General features: G+C 32.8%; 1 protein-coding gene across 1 annotated transcript in view; it reads left to right on the forward strand.

Moving 5' to 3' along the window:
- ADCY2 (adenylate cyclase 2) overlaps positions 1-21,464 on the forward strand; it is a 605,008-nt gene that overhangs the window by 185,577 nt on the left and 397,967 nt on the right. Inside the window, exon 3 of the mRNA XM_031946113.1 lies at positions 4,197-4,358. Coding sequence (XP_031801973.1) covers positions 4,197-4,358 — 162 coding nt within the window. The remainder of the gene's footprint in view (positions 1-4,196; positions 4,359-21,464) is intronic.

A 21,464-nucleotide genomic window follows, 5' to 3' on the forward strand; every position in this document is an offset into this window, starting at 1 on the left:
CAAAACTAAGTATAAGACTGAAAGGTAAAATAATCAATCTTTAATGAAATAAAGAACTTTCAAGTATTCCTTGTGATGACCATGGTAGCACCCTAGAATCAGCCGGAGTCAGGATAAGCAGAAGTCCTTAGTCTTTATTCTTGGTCTTTAGGAGCAGGATTGAATTGGATGGAAGCAGAATCTCGGCAACCTTCCTTCTTTGTCTCCCGCCCAGAGAGTGACCCTGGCTAGCCTTACTCCACTCCCTAGTCCCTCCTACAATTCTCTGTATACACCAATTATTGAGCCAGCACAGGATAGTGGGAAGGGTCATTCCCCAAGCACATGCCCATAGAGTATTGTCCAATCGGTAATTAGCCCTAAGTGCTTGAACTGACCTCAGTGCAACAACTCAAGAGTTTCAGCCCTCTACAATTCCTGATTAAGTGATCAGAAGGGAATCGAAAATTTGACTGTCGAATACAAGATTTAAGAGAAGCCAAAGGAGTAATCATGAAAGAATAATCATAAGATACTTTTCAAAAGTTTAAATCTTTACATTCTTATATGGTAAGATGAAAAATAACTTCTAAGAATTTTATCATTTTAAGACATCTCCTTAAAAAATACAATTGGCCAAATGGGAAAAAGTGAACAAGATTAATGGAAAAAAACACACAAAGAGTATTAGAGTGAATTGTTTTGGAATGATGTAGAAAAAGGGGGTAAGAAAAAAGGGTGCACTGGGAGAAAGAGTAAGTGAGGGGTATAAAGGGAAAAAAATTTATATAAAAGAGGCATACATAGAAGAGTTTTTGTACTGGAGGTAAAAATGAGGATAGGTATGGTATCATTTTCACAAGATTTGGTTTAGAGAGAGAAGTGGATAAACAGTCAGATATGTAGAGAAATCCAAGGAGAAAAAAAAATGTGAGATTTTCTATGAAAAATGAAAGACTGAATTAAGAGAGCCATGGTCAGAAGCAGCGAGACGTTTGGGGAGAGACAGGATAAAATGAGAGAAAAGGATAAACAGAAGAAAATAAATTAGAAGGAAATATACAGTTAGTAATCATAACTGTGAAAAGCAGTTAAGTAATGAAATTGATAGACTGCAGAAGATGAGAGCCTAGAGTCAGGAATACTTGAATTCAAAACCAATCGGACATTTATTAGCTGTGTGTCCCTGAACGAGTCCCTCAACTCTGTTTGCTTTACTTTCCTATTAAAAAATGACTTGGATTAAAAAAAAAAATGACTTGGAGAAGGAAATAATAAACTACACTAGTACTATTGCCAAGAAAACTCCAAAAGGATACTTGAAGAGTTAGACCAACTGCAGAATCAATTATGCTCCAACTGAAAAAAAAGAAAAGAAAAGAAAAATCAAAACAACAAAACAAAGCAAAAACAGGATTAGAGCAATTATAATCTCAGACAAAGCAAAAGTAAAAACAGTCCTTAATTAGGCTAAATAAAGAGATAATCAGGTAAAATACATCTTGCTAAAATCAAAAGATTTTATTTAATTTCTCTAATGAAAGCCTCATTTGTCAGATATGTAAGAAAATTGTCTAATTCATAAAAAATTAAGTCACAACTGATAAGTAGTAAAAAAAAACATGAATTTCTGCAGAAGAAAACAGAGCTAGTTACAATCACTCAATCTTTTTCTGAAAAGAAAAACATAAATTAAAATAACTCTAAGGTAAAACATCACACTTATTCATAAATGACAAATGCTGGAGCAGATGTGGGAAATTAAGTTGGTGAAGTTCTGAATTGGTCCAATCATTCTAAAGAACAATTTGGAACTATACCCAAAGTGCTATAAAAGTGTGCATATCCTTTGATCCAGCAATACCATTATTAGGTCTGAATACCAAAGAAGTTAAAAAAGCATGGGATCTATTGTACAAAAATATTTGTTTCTGCTTTTTTTTTGTGGTGGCAACAAATTGCCAATTGAAGGGATGATTATTAATTGTAAAATGGCTGAACAAGTTATAATTTATAATTGTGATGAAGTATTATTGCGCAATGAGAAATTATAAGGGTGTGGTTTCAGAATAAACATGGCAAAACCTATGGGAATTGATGTAAAATAATGTGAAAATAACCAGATCATTGAGCACAGTAATAGCAATGTTGTAATGATGATCACCTATGAAATGTTTAGCTTCTGCAATCAATACAATGATCCAGGACAATTGCAAAGGGCTCTTGTTGAAAAAATTCTTTCCAACTCTAGAGACAGAACTGATGAACTTTGTGTGTACATTGAAGTATTTTTTTTTGCTTTCTTTAATTTTTTTATAATAATATGAAAATGTTTTACATGATTTTAAATGTCCATTTTCTGTCATTTTACTTGCTTTCTCAATGGGTATTAGGATGGTGGGCAGGAGAGAGATAATTTAGAATTCAAAATTTAAAAAGAAAACAAAGTTTAAAAATAATAATTAAAAATTATTTAATATATCCCAAATAGGCCTTTTCATCTTTCTTTTCATAAAAAGGAATAATATATTTCTTTTAAGGATTCCATCTTTATAATCATTAACACTTGCAACTTTGAACTCATTCTCACTTTGTCATTTTCCCTTATCATATGTATATAATTGGTTGTATTTTTTATACTTTAAGCAGAAAATCTGTCACATTCATCCCATATTATTACATATTCACAAATTTGATCCTAGTTTTATTCTTTATTATATCTTACATAAAGTACTGTAATTACCTCCTAATTAGTCTTTCTTTGTCTTTAATCTTATTCTTTATCAATCCTTTGTGCTTATAGCTGCAAAAGTAATGTGCCAAAAGTATAGGTTTGACTATAACAGTGTCCTGATCAAAAATCACCAATGGCTCCCTTTTGTGTCTATATTCAAATACAAAAGCTTGTCCTTACATGAAATTCCATCCTGTCTTTACACAGCTTCTTCCCTTTTTTTTTTTTTTTTCTGTACCATTATTTCCTTTAAAACTCAGAAAAGCCTGTTAGGATATAGAAGAAGAAAAAATTAAAAGAAGAATTATTGAGCAGTTGAATGGTCCCACATGAAACAACATATATCTAATACCTAGACAAACTCATAGCTTTGAGCATGGCAACATCTGTGTATACTCTTTAATAAGAGTAGTTGTTTTCTGTTGAATTACAAAGGGAAAAATTAGATGAATTAAAGCTCAAACGGTTATCACTATCCTAAGAAAGTCACGTGGTTATTCCTGCTGCTGTTAAGAAATCAAGCCAGCAAATAACAAGACAAGAGCTAGATTCTACTTACTGAAATTTTTTTCCTTTATTATATGACATAAGCATATTCCTCTCAAGTCAATATGATACCTTTGATAACTCTAACAATATAATACTTTGATAACTGGTAAATGAAAAATATTGATTTTCTTTTCTTGAGTTCTTAATTTATTATGAGGCTGATCTCAATCTGTTTAGGTTTAGGATTTAAAATTTACACTGAAATATGCAAAAGATTTCTGTAATCTCAAGATTTCAATCTTTCCAATTCATACACTTAAATCTAGATTAGTGACCATGCTATAATATGTATTACATGGAAAAGAATTCAAATAAATTGTGAGCAGTCAGTTAATTAGATGAAATTATTTATGAATACCCTGATTACATGTTATGAAGAGGACAGTGCTGCCTTTGGGAAATGTCAAGATTTGAATAATTTAAACTGTGTCTTTTCCATTGCAAATAAGGATTGATTACCACTGTTTTTAGGTATTTAAAAATACAGTTGTATGGATGTTTCAAAGTTCATTCATTCCTATTCAACATCAATTAAATAGATAGGTAAAATTGTGAACATTTTGTTTGAAAAGAACTGTCAAATTTCAAATACAAATTGTAATTTTCTTACTTTTTTCTTTCATATTTATTTTCTCTGTTGGCTATGTGATAATTGCTTTGCAAAGTTTTTGGAAAAAAACTAAATTTAACAGATTACAATGATTTTGAAACATAAGAGCTTCAAAACTATTGTTTTATTCCAAGATAATGGAGACCATTATTAATGTTCACTTAAAATAATTTCATTTTGTGCATTTATTTGGAGAAAATGCTGGATTTTGAAAGGGCACAACATTTCATATTGCCTTAAGTAGCCTCATGTGGAAAATTATGAAAGAAATTCTTAAATCTGATTTCAATGTAACCTTGACTATTCTTTTTTTCCTCCTTATAGGTATCATTTTTTTTATTCATTATCTTTGTGGTATACACTATGCTGCCCTTCAACATGAGAGATGCCATAATTGCCAGCGTACTGACCTCTTCATCCCACACCATAGTTCTGAGTGTCTGTCTCTCTACTCTTCCAGGAGTGAAGGATCACCTGATTTGGCAGGTGAGTACATGATAAAATGAAGCATGATTATGCATTGACTCATCCAATGACAATAGGAAATGTATGACAACTTTCATTTGAGTATATGATTCCATTTTTTTTTCATTCTTCCATTAAATTTCTATAGCTTACACCTCCACAATTTTTGGCTTTAAGTTTGAGTTTGAGAGCTAATAGATATATAAATCCACCAGTACAATCAACAGCCATTTAGTTATTAGCAATACACATTAAAACTAGCATGAAACCTAAATACAGAAAATCTATTTCCCTGACTTCTAAATTATAACATAGCCCCACAGTTTAAAAAAACAGTCATTTTATCATAAATTATAATATAACTCTACTAGTTTTAGGATGAAATATTGCTTTTCAGTAAATCCATACACCAATATGCACAATACACACACTTGTAGAAAACTTACCTTCCAACAAACACATGACACACACACACATGCATATCCACACACATACTAAAAGCATTACTAATCATTATATTTCATGAGACAGTACTTTGGACAGTATTACAGTTACATACATAAAATGTTATTTGTTTATTTATATATTTTTATTTATTATAATAACTTTATATTGACAGAACCCATGCCAGGGTAATTTTTTACAACATTATCTCTTGCACTCACTTCTGTTCCGATTTGCAGTCCTATATATGTTGAATATATCGTAGTATATCCTAGATACAATATATGTGTACAGTACCAAACAGTTTTCTTGTTGAACAGGGAGAATTGGATTCAGAAGGTAAAATTAACGAGGGAAGAAAAACAAGAATGCAAACAGTTTACATTCATTTCCCAGTGTTCTTTCTTTGGGTGTAGCTGCTTCTGTCCATCATTGATCAACTGAAACTGAATTAGGTCCCTTTGTCAAAGAAATGCACTTCCATCAGAATACATCTTCATACAGTATCATTGTGGAAGTATATAATGATCTCCTGGTTCTGCTTATTTCACTTAGCATCAGTTCATGTAAGTCTCTCCAAGCCTTTCTGTATTCATCCTGCTGGTCATTTCGTACTGAACAATAATATTTCATAACATTCATATACCATGGTTTACCCAACCATTCTTCAATTGATGGGCATCCATTCATTTTCCACTTTCTAGCCACTACAAAGAGGGCTGCCACAAACATTTTAGCACATACAGGTCCATTTCCCTTCTTTAGTATCTCCTTAGGGTATAAGCCCAGTAGTGGCACTACTGAGTCAAAGAGTATGCACAGTTTGATAACTTTTTGGGCATAATTCCAGATTGCTCTCCAGAATGGTTGGATACATTCACAAATCCACCAACAATGCATTAATGTCCCAGTTTTCCCACATCCCCTCACAATCATCATTATTTTTACCTGTCATCTTAGCCAATCTGACAGGTGTGTAATGGTATCTCAGAGTTGTCTTAATTTGCATTTCTCTGATTAATAATGATTTGGAATACTGTTTCATATGAGTGGTAATAATTTCAATTTCATCATCTCAAAATTGTCTGTTCATATCCTTTGACCATTTGTCAATTGGAGCATGGCTTGGTTTCTTATAAATTAGAGTCAGTTCTCTATATATTTTGGAAATGAGGCCTTTATTAGAACCTTTAACTGTGAAGATGTTTTCCCAGTTTGTTGCTTCCCTTCTAATCTTGTTTGCATTAGTTTTGTTTGTACAAAAGCTTTTTAATTTGATGTAATCAAAATTTTCTATTTTGTGTTCAATAATGGTCTCTAGTTCGTCTTTGGTCACAAATTTCTTCCTCCTCCACAAGTCTGAGAGATAAACTATCCTATGTTCCTCTAATTTATTTATAATCTTGTTCTTTATGGCTAAATCATGGACCCATTTTAATCTTATCTTGGTATACGGTGTTAAGTGTGGGTCCATGCCTAATTTCTGCCATATTAATTTCCAGTTATTCCAGCAGTTTTTGTCAAATAATGAATTCTTACACTAGGATGATATAATTGACTATTCTGTCTTGTGAACCTAACCTGTTCCACTGATCAACTAATATATTTCTTAGCCAATACCAAATGGTTTTGGTGATTGCTGCTTTATAATATAGTTTAGATCAGGTACAACTAGCCCACCTTCATTTGATTTTTTTCATTAATTCTTTTGAGATTCTTGACCTTTTATTATTTCATATGAATTTTGTTGTTATTTTTTCTAGATCATTAAAATATTTGCTTGGAAGTGTGATTGGTATATCACTAAATAAATAGATTAGTTTAGGGAGTGTTGTCATCTTTATTATATTTACTCGGCCTATCCAAGAGCACTTAATATTTTTCCAGTTATTTAAGTCTGACTTTATTTGTGTGGAAAATGTTTTGTAATTTTGCTCATATGATTCCTGACTTTCCTTTGGTAGATAGATTCCCAAATATTTTATTCTGTCGACAGTTATTCTGAATGGAATTTTCCTTTGTATCTCTTGCTGTTGTATTTTGTTGGTGATGTATAAAAATGCTGAGGATTTATGAGGATTTATTTTATAACCTGAAACTTTGCTAAATTTATGAATTATTTCTAATAGCTTTTTAGTAGAATCTCTGGGGTTCTCTAAGTATACCATCATATCATCTGCAAAGAGTGACAGTTTGGTTTCCTCATTGCCTATTCTGATTCCTTTAATCTCTTTCTTGACTCTTATTGCCAAGGCTAGTGTTTCTAATAAAATATTGAATAATAATGGTGATACTGGGCAACCTTGCTTCACTCCAGATCTTACTGGGAAAGGTTCCAGTTTTTCCTCATTGCATATGATGCTTACTGATGGTTTTAAATATATGCTCCTGACTATTTTAAGAAAAAGTCCATTTATTCCTATCCTCGCAATTGTTTTTATTAGGAATGGATGTTGGAGTTTATCAAATGCTTTTTCTGTATCATTGAGATGATCATATGTTTTTTGTTAGTTTGTTTATTGATATAGTCAGTTATGATAATATTTTTCCTAATATTGAACCAGCCCTGCATTCCTGGTATAAATCCTAGCTGGTCATAGTGTATTATCCTGGGGATGATTTTCTGTAATCTTTTTGCTAATATTTTATTTAAGATTTTAGCATCAATATTCATTAGGGATATTGGTCTATAATTTTCTTTCTCTGTTTTCAGCCTACCTAGTTTAGGTATCAGTACCATGTCTGTGTCATAAAAAGAGTTTGGTAGGACTCCTTCAATTCCTATTTCGTCAAATAGTTTATATAGCATTGGAGTTAATTGTTCTTTAAATGTTTGGTAGAATTTTATGTAAATCCATCTGGTCCTGGGAATTTTTTCTTAGGGAGTTGGTTAATAGTTTGTTCTATTTCTTTTTCTAAGATGGGACTGTTTAGGATATTTACTTCTTTCTCTGTTAATCTGGGCAAGCTATATTTTTGAAGGTATTCTTCCATTTAATTTAAGTTGTTGAATTTATTGTCATAAAGTTGGGCAAAGTAATTCCTAATTATTGCTCTAATTTCCTCTTTCTTACTGGCGTGTTCTCCCTTTTCTTTTTTAAGACTAACAATTTGATTTTCTTCTTTCCTATTTTTAATGAGATTTACTAAGTGTTTGTCTATTTTGGTGGTTTTTTCATAGAACTAACTCTTAGTTTTATTAATTAATTCAATAGTTTTTTTACTTTCAATTTTATTGATCTTTCCTTTTATTTTTAGAATTTCAAGTTTAGTATTTGACTGGGTTTTTTTAATTTGTTCCTTTTCTAGCATTTTTAGTTGCAAGTCCAATTCATTTCCCTTCTCTTTCTCTATTTTATGCAAGTAGGCCTCTAGAGATATGAAATTTCCTCTTATTATCACTTTGGCTGCATCCCACACATTTTGGTATGATGATTCATTATTATCATTTTCTTGGGTGAAGTTATTAATTATGTCTATGATTTATTGTTTCACCCAATCATTCTTTAGTATGAGATTATTTAGTTTACAATTATTTTTTGGTCTACTTTCCCCTGGCTTTTTGTTGATTGTAATTTTTATTGCATTGTGGTCTGAAAAGGATGTATTTACTATTTCTGCCTTACTGAATTTGAGTTTGAGGTTTTTATGTCCTAATATATGGTCTATTTTTGTATAGTTTCCATGAATTGCTGAAAAGAAAGTGTATTCCTTTCTGTCTCCATGTTGTTTTCTGCATAGATCTACCATATCTAACTTTTCTAGTATTCTATTTACCTCTTTGACTTCTTTCTTATTTATTTTGTGGTTTGATTTATCTAATTCTGAGAGTACAAGGTTGAGATCTCCCACTATTTTAGTTTTGCTGTCTATTTCTTCTTGCAGCTCTCTTAATTTCTCTTTTAAGAATTCAGATGCTACACCACTTGATGCATATGTGTTTAATATTGATATTGCTTCATTATCTATGCTACCCTTTAGCAACATATAGTGCCCTTCCTTATCTCTTTTAATTAGATCAATTTTTGCTTTTGTTTGATCTAAGATCAGGATGGCTACCCCTGCTTTTTTGACTTCACCTGAAGCATAGTAGATTCTGTTACAACCTTTTACCTTTACTTTGCACTCCCTGCTTCAGGTGTGTTTCCTGTAAGCAACATAGTGTCGGATTCTTGTTTTTAATCCATTCTGCTAACTGCTTCCTCTTTATGGGGGAGTTTACCCTGTTCACATTTATAGTTAATATGACCAATTCTGTATTACTTGCCATATTTTAACCCCTTTTTATACTTTTCTCCCTTCTTTTACCCTTACCCCCCTTTCCAGTATTACATTTGTCAGCACTACTTGCTTCTCACAGCCCTCCCTTTTTACTATCCCTCTGCCTATCTTACTCCTTTCCCTCACAGTTTCCATATTCCCTTCTGCTTAGCTTATTCCTTCCCTTTTCACTTTTCCCTTCTCATTTTTCAATGAGGTGGGAGAAGTTTCACCATAAATTGAATATGTCTACAATTTTTCTCTTAAAGTCAATTCTGATGGCAGTAAGATACCGACTATATTCATTCCCCTCCATTCTTTCTCTCAGATATAATAGGTTTCCTTTGCCTCTTCATGAGATGTAGTACCCCCACTTTGCCCTTTTTCTGGTACAATGTCCTTTCCACCTCTAGTTTCAAAAAAAAGGTATACATGTATTCTTTATACATCTTTACAGCAGAAATATAGTTCCCAAGATTTCTTTTTATCTTTTTAAGTTTCTCTTGAGTTCTATATTTGTAGATCAAACTTTTTCTCAAGTTCTGGTTTTTTCATCAAAAATAAGTGAAATTTGCTTATTTTGTTGAATGAACATCTTCTTCCTTGTAAAAAGATGCTCATTCTGGCTGGGTAAGTTATTTTTGCATTCTGAGTTCCTTAGCTTTTCAAAATATCATATTCCAGGCCCTTCGATCTTTTAATGTGTATGCTGCTAGATCCTGGGTGATCTTTATTGTGGCTCCTCTGTATTTGCATTGAGTTTTTCTAGTCCCTTGGAGTATTTTTTCCTGCGTTTGAGGGTTCTGGCATTTGGCCACTATATTTCTTGGTGTTTTGATTGTAGGATCCCTTTCAGTGGGTGATCGATGAATCCTTTCAGTGTCTATTTTACCCTCTGTTTCTATGACTTCTGGGCAGTTCTTTTTGATAATTTTCTGGAAAATCGTGTCCAGGCTCTTTTTTTCATCATATTTTTCTGGGAATCCAATATTCTCAGATTGTCTCTCCTAGATCTATTTTCCAGGTCTGTTGTTTTCCCAAGAAGATATTTCACATTTTTTCTTTTATTGTTTGATTTTTTTGGTTTTGCTTGAATAATTCTTATTGTCTCATCGAGTCATGCAATTCAATTTGTTTGATTCTGATTTTCAATGAAGTATTTTCTTCATTTATTTTTTTTTATATCTTTTTTCTAATTGTCCAATTAAGTTGTTTTGTTCTATGGAATTTTTTTCCATTTTGCCAATTTTATTTTTTAGAGAACTATTTTCTATTTTCAGTTCATTAATCCTAATTTTCAAGGATTTGATTTCTTTATCCACTGTGTCTTTAAATGAGTCGGATGACTTCTCCAGACTCTCTTGCCAAGCCTCCCTCTCCCTTTCCCATTTTTCTTTTAGTTCTCTTGTGAGAGCCTTTTTAATTTCTTCTATGAGATTCATCTGTGCTGAGGAACAAATGATCTTCTCCTTTGGGTATTCACCTGGAGACAGTCTGTTTTTGGTCTCCTCAGGGTTTACAGTCTTCTCTCTATCCAAGTAGAAGCTGTCAATCGTTAAGGTCCTTTTCAATTTTTTGCTCATTTTGTCAGAACAAAATCAAAGACAAACTAGCAAAGAAAAACAAAAAACAACCCAAATGAAATCTGCTTTTTTGGGGGGAGGGCTAGGTGGTGTTACTGAGCTTCCTCTACAGACTGTGGAGGACAGCAGCGTGGCACTATCAGGACTGTGCTGCGCCTGTGCTCTGAGACTCTGAGAGCATGCTGAGACGCTGTGGGGGAGGGGTGGCCAGGTCCGGAGAAACTCCAGCTGTTCAGGGTTGTATTTTTCACCCCAGGTGTTTTTAGCTTCTCTGCTGGGGTACTGACTTGGTGCCAGGGCAAAGTATCCAAACCTGTAGCAAAGTTCTCTCCACAGAGATGGCTGAGATCACACCCCACCCCTTCTGGTCTGCTGTGAGCTGCCTGCAGAGCTCTAGCTGCCGCTGCCCTCATCCTGCACCCGATCTAAAACTGTCCCCGTCCTCGAGCAAAAACAGACCTTTCTTTTCGAATCTCAAGGATGTCTTCTCTTGGTAACTATTTATGGGTTTGTTTGTTTTTTCAGTCAAGCATTAATTCAGAGGCTTTTCATGAAATGCGTTCTGAGAGAAAACACGGAGCTTACATAGCTGTGTGCCTCCTCTCCCCCATCTTGGCTGGAAGTCCATATACATAAAATGTTGCTGAATGAAACAACATTTTAAAAAATCACTCAGAAGGAAAATACTCTGTTTCATTTGGAAAATAAATAGCTTTCTCACAAATATTTACATCAACAATAGAGACTATAAGTTATTTAGAGTTGTTCCTAACAGTCTCTTTTTTCTTACTAAAATGGCATTTCCTTTTTCTGTAATACTGTTGAATGACAAAAACATCAGCACAAAGTATGATGTAGGAATCTCTGAAAATCATGGTAACTATAAAAAAAAAACTATAATGAGAAAATGAAATCTGATCTTTGATCACTGCAATCATCTATTAACTACCTAATGTTTACGTCTTGAAGGTTTCTCATGCAAGTGAATATGGTGTTGATTATGTAATGTTAGATCTATGGAAGTTAAACAATAGAACTGGAAATTCTTGGAAATTATATGATGGTAAACTTTGGTTTGGTATGAAATCTGAATAAGGATTAAGGCTTTCCTTGAATGGAAAGCCTTGAAATTAATGAGTTCTTTATTATTGGGGTTGTTCATGCCTAGATGATCCTTGATGGGAAGTTTGTGGAGGAAATTTGCAAAACATGAAGTTTGCTGTATTAAATGGCCTTTTTAGTCTCCTCAAGATCTGTTTCTATAATCCTACAAAATTATAAACAATGTTCTCTATCTGATGCAAAAGAGAAGAAATCCTCATTTGACCCCCAACAGCCTTTGAAACTCTTTTACCTCTCAAGTTTTTAGCACACTGACTAGAAGTAAGCAGGTGATTAATGTTGGGACTTGCAGTAACTTAGAGTACTTTTTCTTCCTAGCTCTATACTCAAACATGTAATGTGATTTTATACTGGGTTTACTGCTCTGTGGTTTTTTTTTTTTTGGTCCTCAATAGGAAAATTCAGTTCTCTCATACTTCATTCCTCTCCACTTTGGATTCCCAAGGAAAGTTACTTCTTATAGAATCACTAATTATAGAACTGTTAACAGATTGTAGTCTAAGGTTTTCCCCAGAAAGGAGAGAAATTAAAAAAAAAAAAGATTCACATGATCGTATGTTTGGTGAATCCTAGAGAATTAACTAAAAAAAAGAGTTGAAATAATTAACAGCTTTAGCAAAATAAAGGATATAAATAAACTCACATAAATCATCAACATTTCTCTATTACCAATAAGGTCCAGCAGTAAGAAATGGAAAGATTACATTTAAAATACTTGGGAGTTTACCTACTAAGACAAACATGGGAACTATATGATCAAAATTATAAAATTATACATTTCACACAAATAAGTCAGATTCAAACAATTGGAAAAATATCAGTTACTCATGGATGAGCTGAATCAAAATAATAAAAATAACTATTCTATCTAAATTAATTTACTTACTTGGTATCATATAATCCATTATCAAAATTTACTTTATAGATCTAGACAAAGATAACAAAAATGAGCAGGAGCAGAATATAAGAAAAAAAGAAAGAAGAGTATCAAGGGAATCAAAAAAGGGGATGGGGTAAGAAAAAGTAGCCTAGGCATGCCAGATCTCAAACATTATTACATAGTCATAATCATTAAAACAACCTGATATTAACTAAAAAAAAATGGGATGTCAGAGAGAATTAACTTTTTACCCTTTAAATAAGGGAGGGGGGGGGGGATTACCCTAGATGAAAATTACTCCATTATACCATTTTGCTACAGGGCAGTGCTGGAGAAAACATCTTAAAACATAGAACACATCAAAATATCACCCAGCTATCTTTTTTTATACATAAGGGTATCTCATTTATACATAAGAGAAAGATTTCTTTCGGGTCATTATACCATAATGCATTTGATGTTTCCTCAAAGGACCACTACCAGTAAACCGTACAGTCCAAATAGAGTAACTCACCCCTAGGACAAACAGATTAAAAAAGGGAAAGCATATTTAAAAATGCACCAAAGTTGTATATATCCCAAACTGAATTAGGGTTGATGGCTCAGGGTTTATCAAACCAGCCAGTAAAACATATCTTAAGATTTAGAAGTCCATAAAAATGACAGATAAACTATTTCTATAAAAATATTACAGATAATTCAAATCTGTTTAAAGCCAAAAAGGGGAAAAAATGGACATTTATAAATTTTATGCAAATAAATAATTGGGTAACCTTGAACATATAAGTGGTAGTAACAACAACAACAATAATAATAACAAACTAATATTTCTGTAATAGCTACTATTTTCCAGGTACTATACTAAGCACTTTACAAATATCTCATTTGATCCTTAAAACAAGTCTGTAAGATAAGGGTAGAGTAAATATTAAATAAATATAATAAAACAATATATTGGAACTAAACATTCAAACAAACAAAAGTTATCTTGAAGGAATCAATCTAATTGATGAGAAAACACTGAAATAGATTGTCCAAGTATAGTCTAAAGTAAAAAAAAGAAGAAAAATATGCATTTCCATCTAGTGAATCTCTGCAAACTTAAGTATCCAAAGATAAAAGGACTTCAAATTATCCTAGGAAGCTCAATCCCTGTTGCTGTTCAGTTGTTTCAGTCATGTGAACTTCATTTGGGATTTTCTTGGTAAAGTTACTGAGATGCTTTGCTCATTTGTTTCTATAACTCATTTTACAGAGGAGGAAACTGTGGCGAACAGGGTTAAGTAATTTGCCCAGAGTCACATAGCTATTATGTCTGAAGCCAGATTTGGACTCAGAGATTTGAATCTTCCTGACTCCAGATCCAGTATTATACTTATTGTGCTGTCTAGCTACCCTTCTCCTACCCCCCAATATAGCACTAACTCCAAGATTACTTCCCAAACTTCCTCTAACAAAGGCCAGGTCCCTAGAGGACAGCTAACTATTACCGCTGATAGTCTAGGGAATGATCTTAAGGGGTCGTATAATTTCCCTGCCCCCAACTTCTCATTATCAATCAATAAATATTAATTAGCTTTTTAAGCAAACCTAAAATATAAATAATAAGTGTAGTTTTAAAAGTTTTTCCCAGAAGTCTGTTACACACTGGTTCCATGAGAAGAGAAGGCACAAACATAAACCAAAAAAGTACAAAGTTATATGTAATGGTCATATATTGTAGAGGTAACTCACAATTCCTAGTATAGTAATATAATAATATTCTTAAAATGATTATGTACTCACACCAACACAATCCCAAAAAACTGGATGAAAAATGCCATCTGCATCCTGAAAAAGAACTATGGAGAGTGAATGTAAATCAACACATGCTATGTTCATTTCTTTTTTTTTCTATTATTTTACTCTCCCCTGGTTTTTCCCTTTTGTTCTGATTTTTCTCCCCCAATATGATTCAAAAAGCATTGTATATTAAAAATAAATAATTAAATACAAAGAAAGAAAGTGATTATGTACCCACTTATACCTACTTTGTGTGTTTGATTGATTGATTTGAAGTGACTTGGCATTCTGTGATTTATTGGCATGGGAGTGAAATAGCACCCTTAAATAATCATAACTTTCATATGACAAATACAGATGGTTAATTATCATATTCAGGGAAGAGAATGAGACTAGAGATTTAGTGGAGATCATAAGAGAAAAAAAGAAGAATATGGTGCTTGCTCTCTGTATTTATATGTTTATTTTTATTATATATACTATAATATGTGTATATGTATATATGTAGATATAGCTCTATATGCATGTGTATATATATATATATATATATATATATTGTGTGTATAATTGTATATGTGCATATACATATTACATACATATTAGTGACATCTAATATAGAGATGTTAGGGAGAGAACCAAGAGTGAGCTGTGTCACAGAAGCCCAAAGAACAGAGTATCCAGGAGGGGAGGTTTATCAAATTCTGTAGAAGCATCAAGAAGAATGGAGACTAAGCAAAAGGTCTTTAGATTATCCAATTGGGAAATTCCTGATAAGTTTTAGAGATTGCAGTTTCACTTGATAAGCAGTAGGAAAAATGGGGAAATAACATATTCTTAGTAAACTGGTAAAAACATTTAAATGACTTTGAATTGAAAAAACAAGGATATTCAGAAGGAATATATGTACCTTAGTAGAATTAAGGAAAAATTCAAAATATAGATAGAAAATAGAAAATAATTTATATTGTAACCACTTGACAGCTGATTGTAAAGACAGAAATGTAGCACTGATTAAAAATGAGAATGGAGAAGAAACTTGTCAAAACCAAAATACTAGTCCTTTTTCCATAAGGTAGTCTTTCAGGTATTTGAAAATAATTGTATTACATTTCCCCTGAATCTTCTCTTCCTCAGGCAAAACTTCACCATTCACTCCAATTGATCCTTATTACATGGACTCAAGGCCCTTCACCATCTAAGTTGGCCTTCTCTGGATACTATCTAGTCTTCTGATGTCTTTGCCATACTGCAGTATCCAGAAATAAACACAATGATTCATATATAGTTTGGCAGGGGAAAACTACAGTGGTGATATCACACATTTATTCCTATATGCTATTCTACTCTTAACACAGTATAAAACTGAATTAGCTTTTTCAATTCCTATAACTAATAATTATTTATTATTGAACTAATACAGTTCTTTTTCAGGTAAATTGTTATCTAATCATGCCTCTACCACCTTGTATTTGTGATACTGATTTTTTTTTCCAACTCAAACAAAATACTTTGTGTTTTTCCCTCTAAAATTTCTTTTTTAAATCCAACCCAACATCTTTTAAGATTTTTTGAAGCCTATCTTTGCCATTCAGTATGTTAGCTATCCCTCTAAATTTTATTGTGTCTTGGATAAAACACCAGATCCAAAATTGGGAAGGATTGAATTAAATCTTGACTTAAATACTTACAAGCTGTGTAAGTCTAAACAAATTATTTAACACCTTTGTGCCTCAGTTTCCTTTTTTCTAAAATGATGTGATTGAACTTTTCAGTCTGTAATGTTTCTTTTAGCCCTAAATCTTGAACCCTTTTTAACTTTTATTTAAGCTATTTATAGAAGTGTTAAATAGCATGGAATCAAGCATATGTCCCCATATTACAATGGATGTAGCATTGGGCCTAGAGTCAGGAAGACTCATCTTCTTGAGTTTAAATCTGGCCTCAGTTACTTATTGGCTGTATCACCTTGGACAAGTCACTTAGTTCTTCTTGCCTCAGTTACATATATATAAAGTGAGCTAGAGAATGAAATGAAATGAAAAAGCTACTCCAGTATTTTTACCAAGTAAACTCCAAATGCAATCACAAAGAGTGAGACATGATTGAAAAACAACTGGCCAAGAAGCATATTTCCTTGTTACACTATGCTAACCATTATCTTTCAAGTTGATGTTTAACTATTAACCATGAAAATCTGATTCTGACTAAGCAATTCCAAATTCAACTAATTGTATTATTGCTGAGTCCCTTCAATCCAATTTTTTATAAGTATAGTTTGGAATACTTAATCCAATGCTTTGCGAAAATCTAGGTCAACTTTCACAATCCTTTGGCCTAAAAACATAAAATCCTGTTCAAAAATAAAATTAAGTTAGTTTGGCAGGAGTTGTCCTTTAAGAAAGCATGATGACTTTAAAGGATCAGCAGTTAATTTTCTAGATGTTTACTAAGCATTTCTCTAATATTATAATATTATATTATTGAAATGAGTTTTTTTTTCAGAATTGGTTTTTCTTTTTTCTAGAAATATAGCTGGATGTTTATTAATATATACTTAGCTGGAAATGGTATTTAGCACATGTCAAGATTACCAAAGATGGCAGTGTGAGACACCAGGAACTGCTACAGGCATGGAAATTCTGCATTACTTTACCATATGAATGGGAGTAAACTGTCCAAAGTGCCTACGTTTAATAAATGATGAATCTCTGGTCCCCATTTCACCCATCCCAGAAAATTACCTTTTACTTTCAGGTGATTGGAAAGATGGATATCTCATCTCCAGCACTGGCTCACACCCCAATAATTTTCCCCCTATATTGTATTTCAATAGCTTATATCACAAAAACTTGCTATAAATAAATTTATTTTAGTTTCCTACTTTCCTTCAGCTTTTTCCTGCATTGGTTTTGACTTGGTTTCTTTGTATGGAACTGATTAATTTAGGTATATTTGTTATTTTAGTTATATTGGTTTGGCCTACTTATGAGCAATGAATATTTCACAAATTATTTAGATCTGTATTTTATATGAAAATTATATTGTCATTGTATTCATGCAATCCTTTGGTTTCTCTAGGCAGTTAGATTCCCAAGTATTTAATTTCATATGGTCAAAATTATCCATTTTACTTCCTATGAGCCCTTGCTATTTCTTGTTTGGTAATAAATATTTCCCTTATCCATATATGTGACAAGCAAATTGTTCTATGCTCTCCTAATTGACTTATGTATATCGCCCTTTTATGAATCATTTATCCATTTTGATCTTACTTTGGTATACTGCGTGAAATTTTGGTCGGCACCAAAGTCCTATCAGACTGCCTTTGAATATTCCCAGCAATTTTTGTTAAGTAGTGAGTAATTACAATAAAAGTTTGGATTTTTGGGATGATCAAACATTGTATTTCTTTGTATTGTATATCCATTCTATTCCTGTGATCAAGCACTTTATTTCTTTGTCAATACCAGATTTCCTTTGTGGAGATTACCATTTTGTAATATTGTTTGAAAACTGGTAGTGCTAAGCTATGTTCCTTCATACTTTTTCAACTCATATCTATATATCTATATATCTATCTATCTATCTATATATATATATATATATAAAGAGAGAGAGAGAGAGAAAGATAGATATATATATATATATATATCTATCTTTCTCTCTCTCACTGTCTCTCTATCTTTGTCTCTCTCTCCCTCTCTTCCTTTCTCTTTCTTTCTCTCTCCATCCTTTAATATTCTTGATTCCCTTAATATTCTTGAACATTTTTTTCTTCTAATGAATTTTGATCTCATTTTTTTCTAGCTCCTTAATATAATTTTCTTGTCATTTGTTTGTATGGAACTGAATAAACAAATTAATTTAGGTATATTTGTTATTTTAGTTATATTTGTTTGGTCTACTTTTGAGCAATGAATATTTCACAAATTATTTAGATCTGCATTTTATATAAAAATTATATTGTAATTGTATTCATGCAATCCCTTGGTTTCTCTTGGCAGTTAGATTCCCAAGTATTTTATAATATCTGCAATTATAGTAATAGAATTTTTTCTCTCCTTTATGTAAGTTTAATTTATATCCTGCAACTTTGAAAGAAGTGTTAATGATTTTGATTAGCTTTTTAGTTGGTTCTCTAGAGTTCCTTAATTATAGCATCATATCATCTGAAAAGAGTAAAAGTTTTGTATTCTCAATGATTATTTTTATTCTGCGAAATTCTTTTATTTGGCTTATTGCTAGTATTTCTGTTTGGTTGGTTGTTATCCTTTGTTCTCATAAATGACCAAAATGACATCACTATGTTAGATTGAGGTTAGCATGTCCAACTTTTGACTTTGCAGTAGAGTCTGAATGCATGGTAGTTTAATTAAAAACACTGTTATGCTGTCCAGGTTTCACAAGCATACAACAATGAGGTTATGGCAATGGCTCCATAGATCTTTAGTTTGATATTCAGTCTAATACCTCTCCCCTCTCCCACTTTCCTTTGGAGCCTCCCAAACACTCAGCTAGTTCTGACAACGCATGTGTCAACCTCATTATCAATGTGTACATTCCTCAAAAGCATAATACCAAGGTAAGCCAATTTATTCACAGGATTCAAAACTTCTCCATTTGTTGCAACTGATGTTTCACATATGGATAGCTTGGTGCTGGGTGATATAGTACCTGTGTTTTCTTGGTGTTACTTGTTACCTAACAAGTAACAAGTTGGCCTAACAAGTAAGGCAAAATTAGCACAAACAGCAAAGAATCAATCCATACTTTGTTGCATCTCAGCTTTGGAAGCTCTACTAAGTATACAATCATCTACAAACAAAGAATCATGCACCAACCCTCCTTCCCCTTTAGTTTTGGCTTGTAGCTTTTTTAAGTTGAAAAGTTTGCCAAAAGTGCAGTAACTCATTTTGATGCCTTGTTTGTCATCGTTGAAAGCTTTTGGCAATATGGCTGAAAAGACCATACTAAAAAGCATGATGCAAGCACAGAGACTTGTTTCACTCCACTACTGACCGGAGAAGCTTTAGTGCACTGTCCATTGTCCACAACCTAGGCAAGCATGCCATCATGAAAATGACATGAGATACTGATAAACTGCTCTGTATAAACAAATGTTGACATAATTTTCCATTAAGACCTCATTACTGACACTATCAAAAGCTTTGGTTAGATCCACAAATATTGTATGCAGACTTCTAAAGTTCTGTTCCTGAGATTACTAAAGTTGTTGGACAGCAAACACCATACCTACTGTTCCTCAGCTCCTTCTCTTCACACTACTTCTTAAGTAGATGACTTTCTTCCATATATAGGATCCATCTATTAAGGAGGAGTCTGACAAGAAACTTCCATTGGAGACTAAAAGAGAGACCTCTCTGTAATTGTCATGGGATAATCTATTCCTTTTCCTTTACAACAGAAATATCTTTGAGCTGCTGGGTCATAACATCCTCTTGCCATATAATCAGTCAGATTTTGTATAAGCAATGGACCTTCCCACTTTGCAAATCTAGACTGGAATAGAACCAGCACCAGGTGCTTTGCTCAAGAAAGTAACCTAATGGCATCTAAAACTTTTTCTTCAGTTGGAACATCAATCACTGAATATTTGATTTCAATCTGAGATAAATGATTGATGATTGATGATGGTCTGCTAACAACACTATGGACTAAACAGTCCATCACTTTAGGCTCATGTTCTTATCATTAATTGATGTGGCTCCATTAGTACTGAGTAATTAAGATGCACCAAAGCTGTTTGACTTATAAATAGCCTTTATTACATCATAAAATCCCTTTGATTTATTACTGTCAGCATAAAACTGAATTTCATCTGCCTTTTTAATGAGCCAAGAATCTTGCATCTCTCAAGTTTTGCTTGTACTTTATTTTGATGGAATTGAATGGTACCACTTAGAGATGAATGAACTATCCTATTGGTACAACCTGTGGAGTTCTCATTTTTCACTTAATAGCTTCAGAATTTCTCCATCATTGTCATGAAACCGTTCTTGATATTTGCAGGTGTTCTGACCCAGATGATCAAATCAATGCTGTTCTCAGAAATCTCTGAAAGTTGTTCCTTACTTTTCGCTCCATTGTTGCCAGCTTTGCTTTGACTCAACTTACTCTCCAAGTTAGCAACAAAGCATTCTAATATGTTGACTTTAATTCTTCTGGTAATATTCAGCTTGGCGAGATTAAGTCTATGATCAATCCAGCACCCTGCATCACATGTTATCTTCATCACTTTCATATCCTGTCTCTTTGCCTTCTTAGAGTCACGTGGTCTTTTCAATTACAGTGTTTGTTGTAAGAGTAAATGCCGGAAGTTTTATCATTTTTAAGATAGCAGGAAACAGTTTTAATGTTGGGAAGGTCATGAGATACACAAATCTTCAATAATAATGACCACTGCTACTGGTCTTTCCAACTGCATTCCTCCAAAGGACTTCCTACCTTGTCTTGTAGTCTGAGTCTACTCTAGCTTTGACATTATACTTATAGCATTACATTAATGCATTTATAACTTATAGAATTAAAGCACAGAAAATCATAAGCTTGTCCTCTTCTGACACATTTTAACTATACATTTTCTTCTGTATCCCCTTCTCTCTCTCTCTCTCTCTCTCTCTCTCTCTCTCTAGAGAGAGAAAGATTTTTCTTGTGTGCTTTTTTATATATATATCTTTCTCTCTCTCTCTTTCTTTGTCTCTCTCTCCCTCTTGTCCTTTCTCTTTCTTTCTCTCTCCATCCTTTAATCAAAAGTATGTTCTGCATTTGAACAATGCATCTTAATTCAACCTTTTTTTATCACCCTTCACTGGCTTTTTCTCCTGTTTTCCTATTTGGTAAGATAGATTTCTCTAAATAAATGTGTGTGTGCACATGTGCATTTATTCTTCCCTCTTTGAAAAAAAATTCAGATGAGAGAAAGATTCAAATACTATCTATCTCACCACAACTTTTCTTTTTAATTTACGAGCTTTTTCTTGTGTGCTTTTTTATGTGAGAAAATATTCCCCATTCTTCCTTCCTTCTCTGAATGCA

The sequence above is a fragment of the Sarcophilus harrisii genome, chromosome 1, assembly GCF_902635505.1.
Source record: "Sarcophilus harrisii chromosome 1, mSarHar1.11, whole genome shotgun sequence".
Lineage (NCBI taxonomy): Eukaryota > Metazoa > Chordata > Mammalia > Dasyuromorphia > Dasyuridae > Sarcophilus > Sarcophilus harrisii.